This window comes from Stomoxys calcitrans, chromosome 2, assembly GCF_963082655.1.
Source record: "Stomoxys calcitrans chromosome 2, idStoCalc2.1, whole genome shotgun sequence".
Lineage (NCBI taxonomy): Eukaryota > Metazoa > Arthropoda > Insecta > Diptera > Muscidae > Stomoxys > Stomoxys calcitrans.
The window spans coordinates 138,353,294-138,379,548 of record NC_081553.1 but is presented as its reverse complement, the minus strand read 5'-3'; the positions used below and the strand labels follow the sequence as shown (position 1 = coordinate 138,379,548).

The 26,255-nt window shown below is 39.4% G+C and overlaps 1 protein-coding gene across 5 annotated transcripts in view; it reads right to left on the bottom strand.

Moving 5' to 3' along the window:
• Window positions 1-1,018: 1,018 nt before the first annotated feature.
• LOC106092763 (plasma membrane calcium-transporting ATPase 1) overlaps window positions 1,019-26,255 on the bottom strand; it is an 85,454-nt gene continuing 60,217 nt past the window's right edge. For all 5 annotated transcript variants that reach the window (XM_059362178.1, XM_059362179.1, XM_059362182.1 and 2 more), the window contains one exon: window positions 1,019-1,407. In XM_059362178.1, coding sequence (XP_059218161.1) covers window positions 1,252-1,407 — 156 coding nt within the window. In that variant the 3' untranslated portion in view covers window positions 1,019-1,251. The remainder of the gene's footprint in view (window positions 1,408-26,255) is intronic.

The following is a 26,255-nucleotide window of genomic DNA, read 5'->3' as shown; positions in this document are numbered from 1 at the left end:
GATTTATTAAGAGCTTTGAGTATTCAATTGAAAATTTTGTAGAAATCAGACATATAAAGAAATATGGATTCATGTTATTCGGAATAATTTAACCCAATAAACCCATTTATTGAGAAAACGTGTATTATTTAAAAAAATATTTAACTGACTTAATTGATGTAAACAATTGATATTTCTCCATAAATAAACATATCAAATTGCAGCAAAATCGGGATGCGCCCTATAAAGTGCAGTTTAGACGCGGATATCCTTTTTTGCACAATGTTGCCAAATCAAAAAAATATTAATAATTCTTGAACTTTCACCTTTCAATTCTTATCGAAGCATTTTCAACCTTGTGATATAAAATAAAAAACTATACACAATTTCTTCGTTTTCATTTGTAATTTACTTACCACAATAGTAATCTACTCGTCAATCGCTTTCATTTGATAGCCATATTGCCTAGGTTAGAGGGTTCAAAATCTGCGCTTCCCATAGGTCCTTTCCAGGTGCAATTTTTATACTTTTTTTTGTACATTTGCAATATATTCGTTGCTATCTTTCGTTTGATATCCATATTATCTAGTTTGGAGCACTTCCCATCGAAGGGAGGGTTTCCAGGCGGTTTTGCCCCAAAAACGGACTTCAGATTCGTGTTCCTAGGGTCAACCCACATCTAAATGCCAAATTTTAGAAAAATGGAAGCATGACCTATAAAGTGCATTTTAACCGCGGATATCTTCATTCGTTCTAACGATGTCGTGATCATTTGTCAGACGGGCGGACGGACGGACACAGCTAGATCGGCTCAGAATGTCAAGACGATCAAGACTAAGAATAAAAGTTGTCATTCCTATGGTGGTCAGTATAACAAATAATTTCACAACGACATATGTACTTTCACAATTTTCCGTTAAACATAGAATGAAAAGGAAGATTTTTTAACTTTTTCTGAAATAAAATACTATTTTTTATTCATACTTCAACTTTAGTTGCCACTACTACTTGTCAACACATGAGAGGGGAACATTCGAAATAATATTTCTAAATATAAATAAATTCTTTTGTTTTATTTGAACATTTCTCTTGTTAATGGATAAGATGATGAGGAATTATAGTACTTTTCTCCTTATGGTAGTGAGTGTTTGTGGGTGAGTGTTGGGGTGAAAGTGTTTCTCTAATTTCTAATTATTAATTTTTTGTGATATTTTCTTCAGGTCTATAAATGAGTTTTTAGTGTGATATCTTGTCATTTTTTGTGTGTTTTGTTCACGACAAACATTTTGGTAATATTGTTGTAGGCACCGTGGTAATCACTTGTCCCCACACTAAAGTACCGAGGCCGAAGAATACGCACCACAGCCACTGATCCAAAGATAAGGCTTTTGTAGAGAATGCCATTTTACCATACTGTATAATAACAACCTGGAAATTAGAAGAAAATAAACAGTCAATAATGTACAGCCAAATTCTATTTACAAGCAGAAACTGAAAACTTTAGATAGAGGATTTTTAATTTCTGCGTTCCAATTGTTATAACCCAAGGCACACTGTTGCAATACAAGGGGTGCTTTAACGTTACTTTAATTGGATATGACGGAACATTTGTCCCACTAGCCAAAAGTAGAATAGCGTTCCAAGCGCATCGATCTTCTGCGCTCCTTCTATAATCTCTGACATCAAATTTTGAGGTGTCTTTTCCACAGGGCCGTCCGTTTTGCGTGTATGATCTAGAGCTGGCAAACTATCGATAATCGCAACATCCGATATATTCGATAGTTTTAATAATAAATATCGATAGTAACGATACTATCGTTAATTTCCCTTCACCTATATATCAAACGAAAATGGGAAGTAAAAATCAAGAGATCGATTTATATAGAAGCAAAACGTTAGCCTAATAGGATAAAAATTGCGCCCTCTATTAGCGCAATGTATCTTAAAGGATGCATTCAGTGTCGGATTGCTTATTTTTGTTTAATTTTGCAAAAAATTGAATCTTTGCGATAGTATAGGAATAGATAGAAAAAATATCAATCGATATTCAGCCAAAAAATTAAATATCGATAGTGTAATCGATATTTCGCTAGCTCTATCGAGATCGCCTTAAAAAAACTTCTTCGCTGGACCTTCTTCATTCATTCTGAACATGACCTAGCCAAAGGAACCTTTGTATTTTGATACGTTTAAATATGCTAACGTAGTCATACAGCTCATACAGTTCGTGGTTCATATGACGCCGATACTCTAAGAATCTTTCTCTCAAACTCTCCAAGCATTGTCTCGTCTGCTTTCACAAGTACCCAAGCATCGGAACCATATTACAACACGGATAGTATCAGTGTCTAATATAGTGTGAGCTTAGACTGTCGAGAGGTGGCCTTTCCGTGTTAACGTGCATCAGCAAGTGTTGTTCTGCAGAATCTCTTTAATTTTGCAGGCATACCAAACGTTTGAGGAGGCCACCGTAGCGCAGAGGTTATCATTTTTCAGCGGTGGTTTTCCCCCCTTAATGCTGGCAACATTTGTAAGGTACTATGCCATGTAAAACTTCTCTCCAAAGAGGTGTCGCACTGCTGTACGCCGTTCGGACTCGGCTATAAAAAGGAGGCCCCTTATCATTGAGTTTAAACTTGAATCGGACTGCACTCGTTGATATGCGAGAAGTTTGCCCCTGTTCCTTAGTGGAATGTTCATGGGCAAAATTTGCATTTACCAAACGTTTGTGTACGGGATATAGTATGATGAGGTTCTAATCATCGGATTGGTTCTGCGGCATCCTCTTCGCCGCTATCATCGGGTAAAATGTTCTTTCCATATCCTCAGCACACTATCTGTATTGGTTACTAGATTTCCTTCTTTGTCTCTGCAGGAGTATGTGCCTGTACCAAAGCCATCGTTTTGATTCTTTGGTAGAATTTCCGGTCCTCATTCTGACTCCTGTACATCTCAATTCGCTCATACTCACGTCTTTCCATTTCCTTTTTCTTTCTGCGGAATAGACGTTTCTCCTCTCCCTCATTCTCCCGATACCTCTCCTTCATCTAGCACGTTGCGATTATTTGCAGGGTTGCTCTGTATGACGCATTCTTGGCTTCAATAGCATCTCGACATTCTTGGTAGTACAATGGGTTTCTTGGGGGTAGGTTTCCGGTACCCAAGTACGGATTTCGAGGCATTTTCTTATAACTCGCCTTGTTATCTCATGTATCACTGCTACTCAGCATTTAAACAAGCGCCAATGCCACAGTGGGTAATTTTAGTCGATCTGAATGACCAATCGAATGTTACACACAAAGGCGGACTATTAAATGAGCCTTCCCATCCCAATCAGCCGGTTGGCAGCCCATGGCAGCCGGTTGTATGTACCGGATTGACCCGATGAATTCCTTCATCGGCAAGGGCTGCCGCTTCAGTGTACCACACACTGCTACTACTACAACAACATTAAATGAGCCTTGAAGATGTTGAGCAGGAACACTTCTCTTCGTTGACATCGCACTGAACTTAGGAGTTAAGAGTATTTCATATAATATTTGTGCAATGATCATAACTATATAAGAACAGACGATGTGATGTGAAGGGTGGGCCGGTCAGACAGACAGACGGATTTGATCCACGATGGTGTTGAAAATTATTACTTTACTTTAATTGGCTATCACAGAATATTTCTTCCACTAGCCGAACGTAGAATAGCGTTCCAAGCGCCTCGATCTTCTGCGCTCATTCTAAAATCTCTGACACCAAGTTTCGAGGTGTCTCCTACAACTTGATCTTTCCATCAGGTTTTTGGTCTTCCGGTTTGCGTGTACCACCGTGTTTGCCTTCAAAAGAATTCTTTGCTGGAGCTTCTTCATCCATTCTGACAACATGACCTAGCCAACGCAACATGACCTATTTTGATGCGTGTAACTATGCTATCGTCGTCATACAGCTCGTGGTTCATACGTCGCCTATATTCTCCGTTAATGCAAACTTGTCCATATATTTTACGAAGAATCTTTCTCTCAAATACTCCAAGCACTGCCTCATCTGTTTTCACAAGTACCGAGCTTCAGAACCATATAACAGCACGGATAGTATCAGTGTCTTGTAAAGTGTAGTCTTCGTCTGTCGAGAAGTGGCCTTGTTTCTAAACTGCTTACTTAGTCCAAAACTTAGCATCTGTTTGCCAGTATTATTCTTCGCTTTATCTCAAAATTGGTGTCATTCGTTTCGGTTACGGCCGTGCCGAGGTAGATAAAGTTACTGACTATCTCAAAGTTGTAGTTCCCTACTTTCTCCATGTTCTTTATCTGCTCGGTTGTGCAAGGCTTTTTGGGAGAGGAAACCATCCATTTCGTCTTATCTCCATTTACTGGCAGACCCATTTTCACTGACTCTCTTTCGATTCTTTCAAAGGCTGCAGTTACTACTTCCTGTGACCGACCTATGATATCGATATCGTCGGCATAGGCGAGTAGCATGTGCTCTCTTGTGATTAGTGTGCCATATCTATTCACTTCTGCATCTCTTATAATCTTCTCCAGCAGGATATTAAAGAGATCACACGAGAGGCTGTCTCCTTGTCTGAAACCTCGTTTGGTATTAAATGGTTCGGAGAGATTCTTTCCTAATCTTACTGAGGAACGCGTATCAGCAAGTGTCATCCTGCAGTCTTACAGACATGGCTTGAAATACCTTTGAACGTAAAGGAGTATCGAAGGCGGCTTTGTAGTCAACAAAGAGGTGGTAGGTGTTGATTTGTCCTTCTCGGGTCTTTTCCAGGATTTGGCGCAGTGTGAATATCTGGTCTAGGGTGGATTTACCTGGTCTAAAGCCGCATTGATAGGGCCCAATTATCTCATTGACTTTAGGTTTTAATCTTTCACACAGTACGCTCGAGAGTATCTTGTATGCGATGGGGAGGAGACTTATTCCTCTGTAGTTGGCACATTCCGTCTTGTCTCCTTTCTTGTGTACGGGACATAGTATGCTGAGGTACCAATCATCGGGTATGCGTTCTTCTAGCCAGATTGCGCACATAAGCTGATGCATACGCCTTATCAGCGTGTCGCCTCCGGTCTTAAATAGTTCAGCGGGTAACCCGTTGGCTCCTGCTGCCTTGTTGTTCTTTAGTCGGGTTACTGCTACTTGGACCTCATTCTGACTAGGAGGTAAACATTCTATACCGTCATCGGGGATTGGTTCTGCGGTATCCTCTTCGCCGCCAACATCGGACACTAGCAGTTGGGTTGGGTTCTTTCCATATCCTCAGCATGTTGTCTATGTCAGTTACCAGATTTCCTTCTTTGTCTCTGCAGGAGGATGTGCCTCCACCAAAGCCATCGGTTTGGTGTTAATTCTTTGGTAGAATTTCCGGACTTCGTTCTGACTCCTGTACATCTCAATTCGCTCGCACTGACGTCTTTCCATTTCTTTTTTCTTTCTGCGGAATAGACGTTTCTCCTCTCTCCTTTTCTCCCGATACCTCTCCTTCATCTGGCGCGTTGCTACTGATTGCAGGGTTGCTCTATATGCCGTATTCTTGGCTTCAGTAGCATCTCGACACTCTTGGTCGTACCAGTGGTTTTTTGGAGGAGGCTTCCGGTACCCAAGTACGGATTTCGCGGCATTTTCCATGGAGTGGGCAATTGTTTGCCACTGCGCCATTATATTATCGGAACAAGGAGTGCTTTCATCAAGCTGTTGGGTCAGTCGAGTGGAGTATGCCGCTGCCATTTGTTGTGTCTGCAGCTTTTCAATGTCCAGCTTCCGTGCAGTGTCAGATCGTACTTTCCTCGTCATGTTCAAACGGGTGCGAACCTTTGCTGCAACAAGGTAATGATCCGAATCTATATTCGCTCCACGGATCGATCGTACATCTAACACGATGGATGAATCCCTTCCATCTATCACAACGTGATCAATTTGGTTTCTCGTGTTTTGATCGGGTGACAGCCATGTGGCTTTGTGGATATTTTTATGTTGAAATCTGGTGCTATCAGCCTCAACCCATTACTGGACGTTATCTCGTGGAGGCTAAACTTTCCGACTGTTGGACCAAAAATGTCTTCCTTCCCTATTTTCGCATTAAAATCTCCCAGAACGATTTTAATATCATGGGCGGGGCAGCGGTCATATTCTCTCTCTAGGCGCTCGTAGAAAATATCCTTGGTCTGCTCATCTTTGTCTTCCGTCGGGCATGGGCACAAATATGATGTTGGCTGATGTTGAAGAATTTTGCTTTTATGCGGATTGTGGCTAGCCTCTCATCCACCGGAGTAAAATAGTTGAAAATTATTATCTAACCAATAATCGAAACGCGTACACCACTGGTGTAGGTATCTGTGTCCTGATGTGTCTGGGAAAATTTGGTAAGTTATTTTCTTCAAGGCTCATTTAATAGTCACCCCTTTGTGTGTAACATTCGATTGGTCATTCAGCTCGACTAAAATACGCAAATGTATAAAACTATTATATCTGGTATGCCACCAGTCTTATGTAGTTGGTTTTCATTTTCTAGGTCAAGTAGAAATTCACAAATCTGCAAGTGTTGCAGAACGATGTTTTGCATGCTGGCAAGTGATTTCTTATGCTATTACTTTTACTGAAATAACTGTCTGGGGGAGCGCACAACAAGCCGATTACTGGCTTAGGTGTATGTCCATAGTGACATGAGGCGGATTAATATGCGCACTTTCTTTTCAACCTCACCTACCTGACTGGGGAGGTTTTTTGTTTACAGTTGGATTTTAGTTCTATAACTTTGAGTAGTTTATACATAGTAAATTAAATTTTTTGTAATTCAATTTGCTGTTACTATATTTTTTTTATAATATGTTGTAATATTTAATAATGTGCCTTGTTGGCTTCTTTGTTACAATAATAAAATGAAATGAAAAAATTAAATATCTTGGGATCTACCAGACCGATTTGTTACAAAGTATTTTTCCAAAGAAAGAGCTATCAAGGTGAACAAAAATCCAAGTATTCGAAGTTATAATAGTATTTTTCGCAAGCCATATTAAAATATGATCTGTATTGTATCGTTTTTGGAACACATTTTAAATGGTTTTAAACCAAATATCTTGCCACACCTTAATAAAGTTAGTGCAAAAATATGGTTTTTAAAGTCGAAAAAATTGTGAATCCAAGAAAAAAAATATTAATTTTTAAGGAAAAAACTAAAACTTGAGCATTTTTAAGGATTAATGAATCTGTTGTTGGAATTGGGATGAAGAAAAAAAAATAGGCAGATACGAGAGTTGCCTTTTATATTTCGGGATTAGAGAACAAAAACAAATATTAATCATCGAAAATCGCTTTATTGTTTTTCAAAATATTCCCCATTAAGATCTATACACTTTTTCATGGCTTAAACCAAATGTAGAAGCACTTTTGCCACTCTGATTGAGGTGTCTCCAAAACATGTCTTTCTGATCGCATCAACCGCTTACGTACGGGAATAAAAAAGAGCCATTCAGTGCCAGGTCAGGACTATACGGCGGATGACTCATCGATGTTTTGAGTGCTCAAAACCGGTTGGTTTTCCTGATTTCTTGGAAGACAACTGGCAAATAAATAGTTGTGTACCACTCAGTATTGACTGTTCGTTTTTTTTTATGTTGAAATCTGGTGCTATCAGCCTCAACCCATTACTGGACGTTATCTCGTGGAGGCTAAACTTTCCGACTGTTGGACCAAAAATGTCTTCCTTCCCTATTTTCGCATTAAAATCTCCCAGAACGATTTTAATATCATGGGCGGGGCAGCGGTCATATTCTCTCTCTAGGCGCTCGTAGAAAATATCCTTGGTCTGCTCATCTTTGTCTTCCGTCGGGCATGGGCACAAATATGATGTTGGCTGATGTTGAAGAATTTTGCTTTTATGCGGATTGTGGCTAGCCTCTCATCCACCGGAGTAAAATAGTTGAAAATTATTATCTAACCAATAATCGAAACGTACACCACTGGTGTAGGTATCTGTGTCCTGATGTGTCTGGGAAAATTTGGTAAGTTATTTTCTTCAAGGCTCATTTAATAGTCACCCCTTTGTGTGTAACATTCGATTGGTCATTCAGCTCGACTAAAATACGCAAATGTATAAAACTATTATATCTGGTATGCCACCAGTCTTATGTAGTTGGTTTTCATTTTCTAGGTCAAGTAGAAATTCACAAATCTGCAAGTGTTGCAGAACGATGTTTTGCATGCTGGCAAGTGATTTCTTATGCTATTACTTTTACTGAAATAACTGTCTGGGGGAGCGCACAACAAGCCGATTACTGGCTTAGGTGTATGTCCATAGTGACATGAGGCGGATTAATATGCGCACTTTCTTTTCAACCTCACCTACCTGACTGGGGAGGTTTTTTGTTTACAGTTGGATTTTAGTTCTATAACTTTGAGTAGTTTATACATAGTAAATTAAATTTTTTGTAATTCAATTTGCTGTTACTATATTTTTTTTATAATATGTTGTAATATTTAATAATGTGCCTTGTTGGCTTCTTTGTTACAATAATAAAATGAAATGAAAAAATTAAATATCTTGGGATCTACCAGACCGATTTGTTACAAAGTATTTTTCCAAAGAAAGAGCTATCAAGGTGAACAAAAATCCAAGTATTCGAAGTTATAATAGTATTTTTCGCAAGCCATATTAAAATATGATCTGTATTGTATCGTTTTTGGAACACATTTTAAATGGTTTTAAACCAAATATCTTGCCACGTTAATAAAGTTAGTGCAAAAATATGGTTTTTAAAGTCGAAAAAATTGTGAATCCAAGAAAAAAATATTAATTTTTAAGGAAAAAACTAAAACTTGAGCATTTTTAAGGATTAATGAATCTGTTGTTGGAATTGGGATAAAGAAAAAAAAAATAGGCAGATACGAGAGTTGCCTTTTATATTTCGGGATTAGAGAACAAAAACAAATATTAATCATCGAAAATCGCTTTATTGTTTTTCAAAATATTCCCCATTAAGATCTATACACTTTTTCATGGCTTAAACCAAATGTAGATGCACTTTTGCCACTCTGATTGAGGTGTTGTGATGTACATTTGGTTTATAGTTTTGGAACTTTGAATTTCAAAATTACTGAAAATTGTAGTAGGCTCAAAATTTTAATTTTTTTTTTTCTTTGGAAGAAATGTCAGACTGAATTCAATTTCATTTTTGGTGTACATAATTTTTCATTTCAATTCAAATTTCATACTGTTCGGTCGTAATAATAAGAAAATTTTCTCAAATATAAAATTAAACGGAGAAAAGAAGAACTTAGGATAATTTTGCAAGAATAGAAAGAAAATTAGCAAAGAATTGGTTCCCGGAAACTTATGCTAGTGATTGGAATTTTAAATCGCAATCCAACTCATAAGGACGCATAGCCCCATTATAGGCATATTTGGGGGCACATTTGGAGTCCAGCATTTTGTCAATTGGATTGTTGAAGATTACAAATTTTTTTTTTTTTTTTTTTTTGAAAATATTTCTGTTTCTCCCTACAAGCAACCAGGACTGACATATAGTTCTGGTATCCATAAGGATACCAGAACACTACCCGGATTTTACGATTCCAACAATGAATGGAACGTTTTTGGAACATTTTAACCAAAATTAACATTTTGAAGGAAAATTGACAAGAAAAACAGTAAAAAAAAAAAGTCAAATTTAAATATAATGTCAAAACAAGTCTTAATGGAGCGTTAACAGGAATTACATCAATGAAATAGATTAAGCTTTCACCCTAATTTAATATACATAGACACCTTAACTTAATTATCTACGAGCATCTCAAAAGTTTAACCCTCTTTTGCCATATCTAACTACCATGTCAACAACGATCGTCAACTGGCCAGATGACAACGTGGGACAATTGCGGTAAGTCTTTGATTATTTTCTCTTCCATTTGTTAAATCTTTGGAATGCTCGGAATATTAAAACAAAATACTCATTTTATCTACATAACATTTCAATAAGATTTTTTTTTTAATTTAACGTCATAACATTTCAATTAGGAATTAGAAATAAGTTCAGAATAATAACACATTTACATTAATAATTTATATTCCGTTTTATTTTTCATTACACCCTAATACATATTTTATTTTACATTTATTGTCATTGAATCACTGCATTTTAATTAATCTCTTCCACTCAACCAATTTTATGAATTTTTATTAATTTCTATAATATATATTATAATGTTTTTGTAAACGCCGTTTTTCAATCACGAAAGGTTCGGTACTCTTGTTAAAGGATACTCTGGAGGGCAGTTAGGTATTCAGATACTTTTCTGCACGGCAGGGTGGGTGTAGGATACTATGTGACCAATTGACATCTTTGGTCACGCCTTCTTATTAACGTCATTCTCCTACGACTTCTATACTTTTCCTTTCCATCTGTCTATTATCATAAGAGCTACCTAAATTTTCTTTATGTAATTGCATCCATGCCTATTTCTGTTGGAGAAAGAACGCCCCCAAGACTGAGCACGGCTGGGGCCAGTAGGTAGCCAGTTCCAAGGTGAATAGGGCCATTATATGGTAGATCGTTACATAATTAAATGGCGCCCAACGTGGGGCACTCAGCATAGATATTTGGTCAATTCTGACTTAAACATTTTGATAAATTTCAAGAAAAGAAAACTTGCTGAGGTCTCAAATTTTCTCTTTATACATTTCTCTCCTTTCACTTTTTCCGTCTTTTTTTGATTGCAATACAGGATTTGTGTTTATTTTAATTGATAATTACACTAGTTTGCATCAAAGGTTCTATTCTTTTTCTATGATCCACTAGACATGAGTTTTATGGAGTTTTAGTTCTGGACATTTTTGGAGCTATACCATATAATCTCAGTCTCCTATTTTCCTTCGTCTATTTTTTTAAATTAATTGTGATTGAGATTTTTGAGTTTGGATGAATTTCGGATTTAAACTCTCATATTGGTTTAAAACTTTTCTGCTGGTATTTACAAATTATTCAGGTGGAGAGTTTTAATTCTGGATAAATTTCGGTATTATACTCCATTCAGAATAATGTTGTATAACAGTTTCTTTTATGGCGTTAGTTGGAGGAAGCAGACTGAACTTTAGCCTTGAGATACTCAAACCGAGTAGTGATATTAGAGATATAGCTGTTATATTTGTTTGTTTAATTACCTTTTGAATTGGGGACCATATTTTTTTTTTTTTTTGTTTTGTTGAAATCATTTATATTTATTTCTATTTTACTTAAATAATGCCGGTTTCACATAGTAGGGATAACTCCGTTGTCCGTGACTCTGGTCAAGCTAATGGGGAACGTGCGATTGATTTGGAAAGCACTGATTCTAATCGTATGGGTAGGACAAGGTCGGAAACCAGACGACTTCAAAGACGAAGTCTGAGCCTGACGAGGCAAGTTGATAATTCGGTGCAGTCAGAGTTATCGCAACCGATGGGTGAGAGTCGAATTCGTGATGTAGTGTCATCATCGATCAATGAGTTTCGAAATGAAATTACATCAATTATTGCGAGTCAGTTAAGTGCGGCATTAGGCGGCTTGAATTTGAATGGTAATTCGGATTCAAACCAATCTACCATTAGAAGAGAACAATTGCCCATGAGAAATGAGAATCCTATGGAAGCAATGCCCACTTCACAGGACAGTTCTGAAAAAGTCCTGAACATTATTCGTAATTGGAGACTGTCGTTTTCAGGAAGTAAAGATGGAATAGCGGTTGAGGAGTTTGTGTACAGAGTGGAAACTATGACAGACAACACACTTAGGGGAAATTTCACCCTATTGTGTAAATACGTACATCTTTTGTTTGACGGAAATGCTTTGGAGTGGTTTTGGCGTTACCATAAGAAGAATCGCAGTTTGAATTGGTTTGAGCTGTGCGGTGCCCTTAAAAGGCAGTATAAAGAGTTTTATAATGATTACGATATTAAGGACGAAATTAGGCGTAGACGACAAAGACCGAGGGAGACATTTGACGAGTTCTGTGACGCAATTATGGTCTTGTGTGACAAACTATCAGCACCTCTTTCCGATGAGGAGATTTGTGGGACTATGTTGCGTAATTTGCGACCAGAATTGAGACATGAACTCCTTCATATAGATATTACTCATGTATCGGAGCTCAGAAAGGCAGCACGAAAACATGAGAAATTCATGGATGATATACAGTGGTCAAATAAGAATCGTAGTGTCGGGAACAAGTCATATTTAAATGAGTTAGATGAATATGAGGAAGGATCTGAGACTGATTTGTGTGAAGTTAGCAGATCTATGGTATGCTGGAACTGCGATGAGCAAGGACACGGCTACAAAGAATGCATAAAGGAGAAAACGACGTTCTGCTATGTCTGTGGTAAGAAGAACACATACAAACCAAGTTGTCCAGAATGTCAGAGCACGGGAAACTCCTTGCGGGATGTCCCTCGTCCGAAGAGAGGACATCCATTGAACCACATGAAGAAATAAAGAAAGACATAAAATTTGCTGCTGAAGACAAATCTACTAATTTATTCTCTGCAGCCACATCCTCTAATACCCGAATAAGACGTAATACAGATAGAATGAGGAATTTTTGGAATAAGTTGAAGGTTTTCAGAAAGTATGTAGTATCGGCTATAACCAACAAGGATAACGACACAAGACCTTACATTCATTTGACAGTAGATGGTAAGCTACATTTTGCATTAATGGACAGTGGCGCAAACAAAAGTGTCATAGGTGGTCAGTTTGCCGAGGAAATTCAAAGAAATGACAATTTTACAAGCTGCAAGGGATCCGTTAAAACTGCTGACGGTGAAAGACAAAAGATTGCAGGCACTATTGCGTTGAAATTTCTTTTCCAAGGGAAGCTATGTGAGTTTGAGTTTTTGGTCATACCGTCCATAAGGCAGGATATAATATGCGGTATTGATTTCTGGAATAAATTTGGAATCGGAATCTCGGTGAGGAATGAGGTCAGTGAGATCAGCTCAGTGGACATTGAGTCGGAGAAAATCGATCTTACGAATGACCAACTAAAACGTTTGGAATCAATTGTCGATACTTTTCCGAATTCTGAGAGAGATGGTTTGGGATGTACAACTTTAGTTAAACATTTGATTGATACTGGTGATGCGCGTCCCATCAAGCAGAGATACTACCCAATATCCCCGGCGAGAGAGAAAATATTATGCGAGGAGATTGATCGCATGATTTCTCTAGGTGTGATTGAGGAGTGCCCCGCATCCCCGTGGTCCTCTCCTGGAGTACTATTAATTAAACCAGGCAAAGTTCGGTTCTGCGTGGACAGTCGGAAGTTGAATTCAGTTACAATCAAAAATGCATATCCCATCCCGAATATAGATGGTATTATTTCTCGACTACCACCAGTGCAATGTATTTCAAAGGTTGACTTAAAAGATGCATTTTGGCAGATTAAGCTCTCCGAATCATCTAAGCCGAAAACTGCCTTCACTATTCCCAATAGGCCATTGTACCAATTCACAAGGATGCCCTTCGGATTGTGCAATGCGCCACAAACAATGTGTAGATTAATGGATATGGTAATCCCATACCATACGAAGAGCCACGTCTTTGTCTATCTAGACGATTTACTTATCGTTTCTGAAAATTTCGACGAACATTTACAACACTTGCAGGAGGTTGCAGCCCAATTCCGTAAGGCTGGATTGACGATAAATGTGAAGAAAAGTTGCTTCGCAATAAAGAGAGTCAGATATTTGGGCTATATTGTCGGAGATGGAAGCCTTAGCGTGGACCCTGACAAGGTAAAAGCAATAGCTGAGTTTCCTGCACCAAAATCAGTCAGGAATCTTCGTCAGTTTCTTGGAATGATAGGATGGTATCGACGTTTTGTGGAAGATTTTTCAACCCATTCTCACCCATTGACTGAGCTATTGTCAAAGAAACGTTGTTTTAAATGGACTGCAGAGGCTCAACAATCTTTTGAGTTATTGAAGTCAAGGCTATGTTCTGCTCCAATTTTAGCTCATGCAGATTTTAATAAACCTTTTATACTCCAGTGTGATGCGAGTTCTGTAGGTGTGGGCGCGGTTCTAGCTCAAGTTGACGATGAGGGTAATGAGCGACCCATTTCTTTTATGTCCCAGAAGCTAAATAAGGCTCAAAGGAATTACACCACAACAGAGCTGGAGTGTCTTGCAGTGGTGCTGGCAGTAAAAAAGTATCGTCCTTATATTGAAGGACATAGCTTTAAAGTGGTCACTGACCATGCAAGCTTAAAATGGCTAATGCAGCAAACAGATTTGTCCGGAAGATTAGCACGGTGGGCCCTTAAACTACAAGGCTTCGATTTTGTAATAGAGCATCGGAGAGGAAAAGACAATATAGTCCCCGATGCATTATCCCGCAGTTTTGAAACTGTCATTGAAGAGGTGGATATAGAAGTTCTCCCGTCAATAGATCTTAACTCACCGCATTTTGACAGTCCAGATTATGCAAAATGGAGGTCGGATATTTTGGATACTGAATTTCCCGATTTCAGAGTTGTTGGGAAAATCATCTACAAGCGGACTGAGTTTTCTACAGGTGGCACTGATGATGAAAGTCTTTGGAAGATAGTTGTTCCAATGGAATTAAGACACGATGTTATCTATGCGGCTCATAATCAGCCAACCTCGTCACATGGAGGAATTGCAAAAACCACAGAACGCATTCGACGATACTTCTTTTGGCCACGTTTAGTGACCGATGTTAAGGACTATATAAATAGTTGTGAACTATGTAAAACGTCGAAAGTTCCTTCAACAATTTTACGACCACCAATGGGCCAAATGGTCAAGACGGATCGTGCATTTCAACGTTTGTATATAGATTTGATAGGTCCTTTTCCTCGGACTAAGAAAGGCCACATCGGTATTTTAATTATATTGGACCATTTCTCAAAGTACACTTTCCTTAAACCTTTGAAAAAATTTGTGTCTAGGAATATTATAGATTATCTGACAGACGACATTTTTAAGGAGTATGGTGTTCCGGAGATAGTCGTAACCGACAATGGTTCGCAATTCACAAGCAAAGAGTTCAAGGCGATGCTAAGCAAACATGGAATTGAACAACAACTCACGGCAGTGTACAGTCCTCAATCAAACGCGAGTGAACGGGTAAACCGGTCAGTGAATGAGGCTCTCCGATCATTCGTGCGAGAGGATCAGTCAAAATGGGACTTATTTTTGCCAAGTGTCAATTGCGCTTTGAGAAACAGCGTTCATCAGAGTATTGGAACTTCACCATACCAAATAATTTTTGGACAGAAAATGATAACACATGGGAAAGACTATGAGGTTTTGCGAAAATTAAAACTTTTGGAGGAGAATGATTCCGAGTTATCTAGACTAGACAAATTTTCGTTGTTGCGTGATTCGATTCAGACAAAGATCAAGGAAGCATATGAGAGAAATCAGAGAGTATACAATTTGCGTTCACGGAGGAGAGACCTCAAAATTGGGCAACACGTATATAGAAGAAATTTTGAAAAAAGTTCTTTGTTGAGAAAATTTAACTCAAAGTTAGCTCCTAGTGGGATCAAGGCCGAAGTATTGAGGAGGAAAGGGAATGCATATTATGAACTAAGGGATTTAGAAACAGGGAAAACAAGTACTTATCATCTAAAGGATATTTGGGAATAGTAAAAATTTTTTTTTTTTTTTTTTTTTTTTTTTTTTTTTTGTAAGTTGGGGATAATTTTGTGATGTACATTTGGTTTATAGTTTTGGAACTTTGAATTTCAAAATTACTGAAAATTGTAGTAGGCTCAAAATTTTAATTTTTTTTTCTTTGGAAGAAATGTCAGACTGAATTCAATTTCATTTTTGGTGTACATAATTTTTCATTTCAATTCAAATTTCATACTGTTCGGTCGTAATAATAAGAAAATTTTCTCAAATATAAAATTAAACGGAGAAAAGAAGAACTTAGGATAATTTTGCAAGAATAGAAAGAAAATTAGCAAAGAATTGGTTCCCGGAAACTTATGCTAGTGATTGGAATTTTAAATCGCAATCCAACTCATAAGGACGCATAGCCCCATTATAGGCATATTTGGGGGCACATTTGGAGTCCAGCATTTTGTCAATTGGATTGTTGAAGATTACAAATTTTTTTTTTTTTTTTTTTTGAAAATATTTCTGTTTCTCCCTACAAGCAACCAGGACTGACATATAGTTCTGGTATCCATAAGGATACCAGAACACTACCCGGATTTTACGATTCCAACAATGAATGGAACGTTTTTGGAACATTTTAACCAAAATTAACATTTTGAAGGAAAATTGACAAGAAAAACAGTAAAAAAAAAGTCAAATTTAAATATAATGTCAAAACAAGTCTTAATGGAGCGTTAACAGGAATTACATCAATGAAATAGATTAAGCTTTCACCCTAATTTAATATACATAGACACCTTAACTTAATTATCTACGAGCATCTCAAAAGTTTAACCCTCTTTTGCCATATCTAACTACCATGTCAACAACGATCGTCAACTGGCCAGATGACAACGTGGGACAATTGCGGTAAGTCTTTGATTATTTTCTCTTCCATTTGTTAAATCTTTGGAATGCTCGGAATATTAAAACAAAATACTCATTTTATCTACATAACATTTCAATAAGATTTTTTTTTAATTTAACGTCATAACATTTCAATTAGGAATTAGAAATAAGTTCAGAATAATAACACATTTACATTAATAATTTATATTCCGTTTTATTTTTCATTACACCCTAATACATATTTTATTTTACATTTATTGTCATTGAATCACTGCATTTTAATTAATCTCTTCCACTCAACCAATTTTATGAATTTTTATTAATTTCTATAATATATATTATAATGTTTTTGTAAACGCCGTTTTTCAATCACGAAAGGTTCGGTACTCTTGTTAAAGGATACTCTGGAGGGCAGTTAGGTATTCAGATACTTTTCTGCACGGCAGGGTGGGTGTAGGATACTATGTGACCAATTGACATCTTTGGTCACGCCTTCTTATTAACGTCATTCTCCTACGACTTCTATACTTTTCCTTTCCATCTGTCTATTATCATAAGAGCTACCTAAATTTTCTTTATGTAATTGCATCCATGCCTATTTCTGTTGGAGAAAGAACGCCCCCCAAGACTGAGCACGGCTGGGGCCAGTAGGTAGTCAGTTCCAAGGTGAATAGGGCCATTATATGGTAGATCGTTACAGTGTCTCCAAAACATGTCTTTCTGATCGCATCAACCGCTTACGTACGGGAATAAAAAAGAGCCATTCAGTGCCAGGTCAGGACTATACGGCGGATGACTCATCGATATTTTGAGTGCTCAAAACCGGTTGGTTTTCCTGATTTCTTGGAAGACAACTGGCAAATAAATAGTTGTGTACCACTCAGTATTGACTGTTCGTCGTTGTTCTGGTGGTACGATGGCGACATGTTAAGTTTTTCTGAAAAGACAGGCTATCATTTGCTTGGAAGTGCTTCGTGCGCGAGTAATTTTTGTTAGATTTGGCTCATCTTGAAACACCCATACAGTCGACTGCTGTTTACTTTCGGGCTCATACGCGTAAATCCACGACTCATCATCTGTCACGATGTTATAGACGTGTTTTGAAGCACCGTGATAGTACTTTTAGGGCATTTCTTTCGACCAATAGACACGAGCCTTTTTTGAGCGATTGACAAATTGTGTGGGATCCAACGCGAACAAATTTTTTGGACGCTTAAATGTTCATGCAATATTGAATGTATGCGGGTCCCACTAATGCCTAGGTTAGATTAGGTGGAAAAGAAAGTGCAAATATTAATCTGCCACTATATCGGTTTGTTGGAATTGTGTCCCCACCTAAGTGCCGGTATCTGTTAGACGCGAAAGCCGGTCAATGGGGAAAAAATGCTCCAATGTCTTATCATCTTCCCCGCATGCCCTACTCATGCTATCACTTGCCGCACCGATTTTACATAAGTGAGCTCGTAGTCCTATGTGTCCCATTATGATACCAATACCTATACTGACCTTCTTCTTACTTCTTTTCAAAAATAGCTTCGTCTTTTCACGATCTGAATCTTCCCAAAGGATTTTCGCTGTCCTGTTGTTGTTGTTGTCGTTGTAGCAGTTTATTGTGTACTATCTTTCGTCTGCTTGATTCTGTTGAGTGTCAAGACCCAGGAACTCCGCGACTAAGATGGGGTGCGTCCACAGGGATCTGGGTCTGAGTCGAGTGGGTCTGGCCGGGCAGTTAAACAGGTGACGTGTATCGTGCGGTCCCTGGTTACAATCGGGACATACATCTTGCACGTCGGCATCAACCCTAGCTCTGTGGGAATTGAGGCGGCTGTATCTGCCGGAACGTAATTGAGCCAGAACTACTCTAGTTTGCCGGGGGAGATCGATTTCTTCGGGTACAATGGGTGCTCTGCCAAAGCTATGCCACGCTGGTCGTTACCTAGGGGAGAATGCCATGACGAGTGATGTGCATTAAAATCCCCCAGAACCAGACGACTATGGCCAGATAGCAACCCACTTATGTCGGGGCTGTAGTCCTGGCCATTAATCGGGACACAGCTGCCAACCGGCGGTATATACACGTTGTATATCTCTATCTCGGCAGTACCAGACCTGACTGCTACCCCCATACATTCCATGTATGGGTCACTAGCGTCAAGCGCAGGCGAGATAGGTCTATACTGCACGGAATGGTGTATAACGAAGGCCAATCCCCCACCTCCATTCCTTGAGCGGTCCTTACGTAGCACATTGTAGCCGTGACAACTGTGCAAGCTGCAGGTGTTGGTCAGCTTTGTCTCCTGGATCGCTGCGACCGATATGCTCTTCCGACTCATAAAATCTACAATCTCATCAATCTTACCACGCAGTCCGTTGCAGTTTAACTGCAAAAACGATACACTTCCCGGCACTGGCCTGGCAATAGTAGGGCTAGGGTGCTGTCGTTGCATAAATTGCCGTACGGGAGAGGTCGGGGGGTCACATAGTCCGACGACGAGGACGCCGAAGGCGACGACGGCGACGCTTGTGACCCACTGCTGGCTATGTTCGCACAGCACCTAGCGACATAGCCAGTATGACTATACTCCCGTAGCGAAGTTAGGCCAAAGCAAGAACGGAAATGTACCCACTCCAAGCACCGGTTACACCTCACCGACACTGACCGATGATGAAGGCGGTTCTGGCAAACCGAACAGAACCAGGGTCCGGGGTTCTTTTCAAACCCGGCACGGACCAGAAGCGTACGGAGAAGGCACTCCGGGATGTGCCTCTCCCATGACGAAAAAAGACGTACACGTACACTGAGGCGGCAGCCCTTGCCGATGAGGATTCCATCGGGTCAATCCGGTGCGTACAACCGGCTGCCATGGGATTGTCGCCGTCCTGTTCTACAGGGTTGCATGCGAATTCATCGCCCACGCCTTTAACTCAGACTGCGTCGACCCGAAAGGTCCTTTGGCCTTCACCGCCAAATCGTCTGCCCTTTCATTCCCCCTTAGTCCCTTATGGCCCGGCACCCAAACGATGCGAATTTTGCCATCCTCAGAGAAGGCGTTAATCTCCTTACACTGCAAGACTGTTCGTGACCTTACCGTTCTGGTTGTTATTGCCATTATGGCAATTTTACTATCCGTAAAGATTTTCACACTCGACAGGGTTGACTGCGCCGACCCAAAAAGCTTCGGGTTAACCAAGTTTATTGACGGCAGTCCCCTGGCCTTCACCGCCAAATCGTCTGCTTTTTCATTCCCCTTTAGTCCGTTATGGGCCGGCACCCAAACGATGCGGATTTTGCCATCCTTAGAGAAGGTTCATCACAGGAATCCGATCGGAAACCTGAAAGGGAAGAGGTTTCCGATCGGATACCTGTAATGCCTTGTGATTTCGCCTCGATTATACACCGATGGTATGAGCTGCTCTCATCCTCAATCCATTCTCCCATCGCCTTAAGTCTCATAGCCGCAGTGGCTGCGTGACATTTAATCTGTATTCAGACCCCATTTCGAGCTTACGACCCGTCTACATAGTGCCCAACATCTGCGAGCCTTCTCAGTACGCTCCTGAATTTGACACTTCTAATTCAGTTTCCTATCCAAGATCACACCTAAGTATTTCACCTTGTCACATAACGAAATCGTTTCGTTGAGAAAACGTGGTACGTTAAATTGGCCCATGTTCGTCGTCCTCGTGAACAGGAATAATTCAGTCTTCGCTGGGTTAACATTGAGACCTCTGGATCTAGCCCAGTCATATGCCAATGCAAGAACCTTTCGGCCCTTCTGCATAGCTGGTTTGGATCCTTACACCTAAGAAGTATTATAACATAGTCTGCGTAGCAGACGGGTTCAAAACCCTTCTCCGTCAGCATCCATAATAGGTCATGGTGGTCACCCATAGGAGTGGCGATAAAATGCGTGGCGTGTCTTGTGCCACTTTCTCTCTTATATTTATGCCATGGGACACACAATTTATCCATCTGTTCCTTAGGACCGGGTCCACCTGTACTGGTCTAAGGATTGGATTGGCACATTGTTAAAAGCCCCCTCGATGCCAATGCATACCTGCCGGGCTTGGGTATAAATACAACCCTTGCCTCCTGCCATGGTTTCGGAGTATATGTAAGTCCCAGGCACGCTGGGAAAATATTGGCCAGATGGGCGCCAGATAGTCTGCCTCCTTCTGTAGTAACGCTGCAAATATTCCAACAGGTCCGGGTGACTTAAATGGTTTGAAGCTCCTCATGGATTCCTTCACCATAAATTCCGTAATTATAAACCTTCGATCAACATTATTATTCCAAGATTCCGGTGTCTTTGTGAGTCCCGTCGTATTCTGTGGAAAATGGGTTTTCATCAAAAGACTCAACATGTCTCCGTTGTCTCTGCCTCAACCTCATTACGTCTACTGAAGTTTCAGTTTGGACATGGGGTTTTGAAACCTTTTTATTTTGGCGGCGTCATGAACGATATTGACCTGTTCGGAGAAAAGCTTCCAGGAGGAACGCGTTCCCCCTCTGCTAATCTTATTATATTCCTTGAGCCGTGTGTAATACACATCCCAATAAACTTCCGCTTTTTTACGACCTGCTCTGTTAAAAAGTCTGCGGACCTCTTTCCCAATATTGCGAACCTCCCCGGTCATCCAGGGGTTTTCTTGGGCTGATTTCCTTTTCCGAAGAGGACAACTATCTTCGAAAGACCCCACCAGTGCAGTCGTAATCTTGTTGACATTCTCGTCAAAATCTTCTATGCTTGGACAATCTAAAATATCTTGTCCAAGTCTTCTTATGAGCAGCATTTCGAATTTTGTCCAGATGGTTTTTAACTTATTCCGGAAGCTTAGCGGATTCGCCGCTGGACGTGCGAGTCTAAACCTAAAGTGGCGATGTTCAAAGAAAGAGTGTTCCATGGAGACCCTCCAATCCTGAACCTCATCGATTAGATTTTTCGAACATATCGTCACATCTAATAACTCCTCCCTAATCCTATTAACAAAGGTAGCGGTATTTCCAATATTAAGAGAGAAATGAGAGTTCGCATCGCACCCTATTAGTACCTCTTGCTTTTCTCGCCAGCCGTTGCAACTCCGACGTTGGTGGCGGTGTCAGAGAATCAAAAGGCACGCACAGCGTGTGTAGCAGTCTCGCTCCGGTGGAGAGTCTCAGTGTAAGGTGGGGTGGGATCGGCTCTTGCACAAATACTGAGTGCCTACGATGCTCGATATGACAAGGAGAGTTTTTGGCGCCTTTAAATAACCAATGGCCTCTTTGCTCTCGCGGCGTCCTTTGGACCGGAACGAGCTTACTCGCCTACAGGAGCTTGATGAGGATCGCCACATCCACATGAAAATGTGATTACAACAACAACAACGTATTAGGTTTTTTGCCTATCCTAGTCTTCCGAATCTTTATAAAGTCGGTATTGGTTCCATCGTCGCGTCCCTGTTCATTAGGCCGTATTGAATTTCCATTCCCTGTACTCCCTGATGTTTCAATACTAGGATCTTTGCCTATCTTAGTCTTTCAAATCTTAAGTAAATGGGCTCCTTGGGAGAAGGTGATGGTAACATCGTCGGCTCCCTGTTCGTTAGGCGGCATTGAGACTCCTGTCGCTGCTCTGCCCCATGTTACTTATCTAGTCCTCCGAATCTTGAAGTCGGTGATAGGTCCGTCGTCGGGTATATGACGATTTCTGCCTATCCTAGTCTTCTCAATCATCACCTGTCACGAATTCATAGACGTGTTTCAAAGCACCGCAATCGTATTTTTGGAGCATTTCTTTTGACCAATCGGCTCGAGACTGTCAAGATTTACGATAGATATGTCAGTTGGCGAATTGCAACACAATTCTTGTCCAATCCCGAAATATAAAAGGCAACCCTTGTAGTTTTGCAAAAAAGAGACATGCTGGGCTAAAAGCTTATTTGCCCTTGATTACAAATTTACAAGTTTAAGCTCAAAGATAAGGGCTAGTCGCAGAGTGACACCACTCAGACTGTTATCACACTATATGTTCTTGTCTTGTGGTTTTAATGTACCATTGATATTTTACCTGGTATTATATGATATTTACAATTAAGAGATAGGGTCATTAGCACAAAAACAAAAATCTTGAGTGGCAAATGCCGTAAATTGAAATGTCAAAGTGGTTTTAGAAATAAACTTTGTTTTACAACATATCTTCTACAAATGTGTTTTATATTCGTATTTTCATAATTATAACACTGTTTTGTTGCTTATGTGTGGAATATCGGATCAAATAGAACATCTTTGTAAGATTTCAGAAAAATATCACAGCTGTGATATCAAGCCTTTGACATTTAGATTTACTGCAAAATCTAAACAAAAACAAAAAATTGTACTCAGCTGTTTGCATGACTTCATTTTGTTAGTGCATCCTGGCTATTTTATAATGTGTGTCAAAATTGTCAATTTACATACGATTTATCATTTTTGCTATCAGACTAGTATATGTTATTTTTGTATGACGCAACCTAAAAATGTAACAACAGCTTAAATTGTTACAGTTGTGAGAAAGCGGGCCACATCATAAAGTTGTGAAAACAATTTAATTTGGGGTTTCTTTTATCCGACAGACAGCAGGCAGCAAAAATAGTTGATTTCTTAATTTTTTTGTCAGAAGAAATAGAGTACCGCTCTAATCAGAAAAAATAACATTTGCTATTTTGAAATTTGATTGTCTTAAATTTGACATGTCATTAGACAAGAACATATAGTGTAATAGAGCCATTATTGGAGAAGTTTACATGGTTGTTTGCAAATGCGAATTTGCCCATGAATATTCCATTAAAGAACTGGGGAAAACTTCTCACAAATCAAGCTCATTAGTAAAGTCGAGTTCAAACGACGTGCTGCAGAGCGACACCTCTTTGGGAGAAGTTTTTACATGGCAAAGTACCTTACAAATGTCGCCAGCATTACGAGGGGTAACCACCAGGATTCGAACCCAGGCGTTGAGCGCCATAGGCGGTCATGCGCTACTGTGACCTCCTATTGTAAATACGTCACAAGTGTCGCCAGAACTAGGATGGGACCGCTGATAATTTGAACCCAGGGGTTCAGCGCCAAAGGCGGACATGCTAACTTCTGTTCTACGGTGATCGCTTTTTTAGGTACACTACATATTCATTTACATTTAAAAAACTAGGATATTTATTTAAAAAAGCAACTCATTTCTCCCAAACGTTAATTGTTACGGTCTGTCGGTAAGAGCGAGCTCACGCAAAGGGAAAGGACTAATCAGTTTCAACTGAAGAGAAGTTATTCCACACGAGCTGGCAGTGAAGTGAAGTTTCGAGAAGAAATCGAAACTTCACTTCCCTTCTGTAGGCGATCAGGATCGGCAATCGCCACCACCATCGATGGAAACGAGGAATATAGCGCCTTGCCCAGCATCTGCCAAGAAACCCTTCTATATGAAGGGCGGGAGGGTAGTCACAAAATCATCCGGGGCAGAGGTAAAGAACGGGGAAGGAGTCGGCTGCTTCTCAACGCAAGAAAATTAAATGAAATGCAAATTACCCAACGAACATTTAATTAAAGAACAGGGGGCAAACTTCTCACATATTAATGAGTGTTTAAGCTCAATGATGGAGGACCTCCTATTTATATCCGAGTCCTAACGGTGTGTAGGGTGACAAATGTTTAAGGAATTTTTTTATATTGCTGCTATGCCATAAAAACATATTGAAGCAGTGTATTTACAGTGAGGCGGCAGCCTCTTGTCATTGCGTGAATAAATTTTGAATCGAACAAGACGATTGGACGGCCACATTTTTTTAAAAGGTTATGTGCCTTTATGAAAAAAAAGCATTGTAGTAAGGAAACAAAAACGACTTATTAAAGGTATTCAATAAGAATACGCAAAGGTACGGAACAATAAAAATCTAAAGATGTCGGATGCAAAACCTAAATTCGCGAAGCTGAGCAATGAAAATTATGCTAACTGGAAATTCAAGGTGGAACTGCTATTTGCGTAAGAATAATTAGTGGGAGCGTGCTATTGAAGGATCTCGTCCTCCTCCGAAAATTGGACAGAACAATGAAATTACCAATAAGTCGCAAATCGAAGAATGGTAAATAAAGGATGATGGAGCACGAGGAACGATTGGATGACTTGCAATGGACTATCAGCTTGGACGCATTCGAAATGCGAAGACAGCCTAGGACAACTAGAATGCTCTCAAAGAGTATCAGGTATAATTGATGAGGTACATATGTAGTTTAAAACTTCAAGGAGGAGGTGATGCAGTTGCTCACATAAATGCAATGAATTAATTACTTAAGAAACTACATGATTTTGGCGAAGAAAGTTTGTCGGATAAATGGAGTGCTGCCATGCTTTTGAGTAGCTTTCCCGAAGGATACGCATTACATCCCTAGAATCCCGCAAAGAGGAAGAGGTAAGATTTGTTATTTAATTTTTGCAAGAATAAGAAGTTTTTTTTTGCCTGTTGATACACAGCAAGAAGTGAAAGAATTTTTTTCAAGAAATTTAATGAAAGTAGTTTTCAAAGCTCGATTGAACTGGCGTCTGGTGGCTATTAAAGATATTGGTTCAGGTGAAATTGTTGTATGTGATGAATTTGGTGACCAATATACATTGAAGTTGAGTGAAGTATTGTATGCTCCGTGTTTGGTGGGTAACATTCTATCAGTAAGACAGCAAACAATATCAGGATCCAGTATATCATTTAAAGACAGCAATTGTTACCTAAAGTTTGGAAATTAAAATGTCGGAATGGAACTTGCGTTAAGGGTAAAATGCCACGAACGTAATTTCCTAAGCAATCGACGACGAAATCTGCAGCTTCTTTAGAATTAATCCATAATAACGTATATGGGCCAATGCAAACAACTACACATTCTGGAAAAAGATTCGTGGTAACATTTATAGACGATTTCTGTGGTTTTACCGTAATAAGATTGTTATCGCAAAAGTCTGAGGTGTTACAGACATTTAAAGATTTTGGTACATTGTGCAGCACTAAATTAGGTCGCATTTCAAAGAAAATACGATCCGACAGTGGTGGAGAGTACGCTGGAAAAGCATTTGAGAAGTTTATAAAGTTTGAAGGTATTGAAAGCCAATTAACTGCATCGTATTTCCCACATTAGAATGAAAAGGCGGAACGAAAGAACAGGACTTTGATTAAATTGGCAAGGTGTATGTAAATAGAGGCAAATTTGCCACCTAATAGAGTTTTAACCAGAACGACCAATGCTACTCTATACGAATTTTGGTTCCGAAAAAAACCAAATCTAGAGAAATTTCACGTTTTTTGGTACAAAAAGTTTGGTACATATTCCATCTGAGAAACGACTTAAGTTAGATGATAAAACAGCTGAAATGATTTTTCTGGGTTATGGTGAGAAGTTTTAGGCTTTTCGCTGCTACAATCAGGATACTAAGAAAGTCTGGGATATCGTGAAGTGATATTCGCGGATGTTATAAAGAATAAAGATGGTGAGGATATCTGCTCAATAGAAGATGTAAATATTTCTGAACAACAAAATAGAAAAGAACATCAAACAGACCCACTAAGGCATTGCGGCAAGGAGACTCATTGATGAAATGTGGACAACAAATGAGATTAAGGAGCCGAAATCATACGAAGAAGCTGTTAGCAGAGCAGAAAGTGTACAATGGATAGAAGATATACTAGACAAATTAAAATCGCTTCAATCCAACCAGACATTCAGGAACAAATTAGTGGAAATTAGTCTGTCTGTCGAAATTTCAGGACCTTCAAA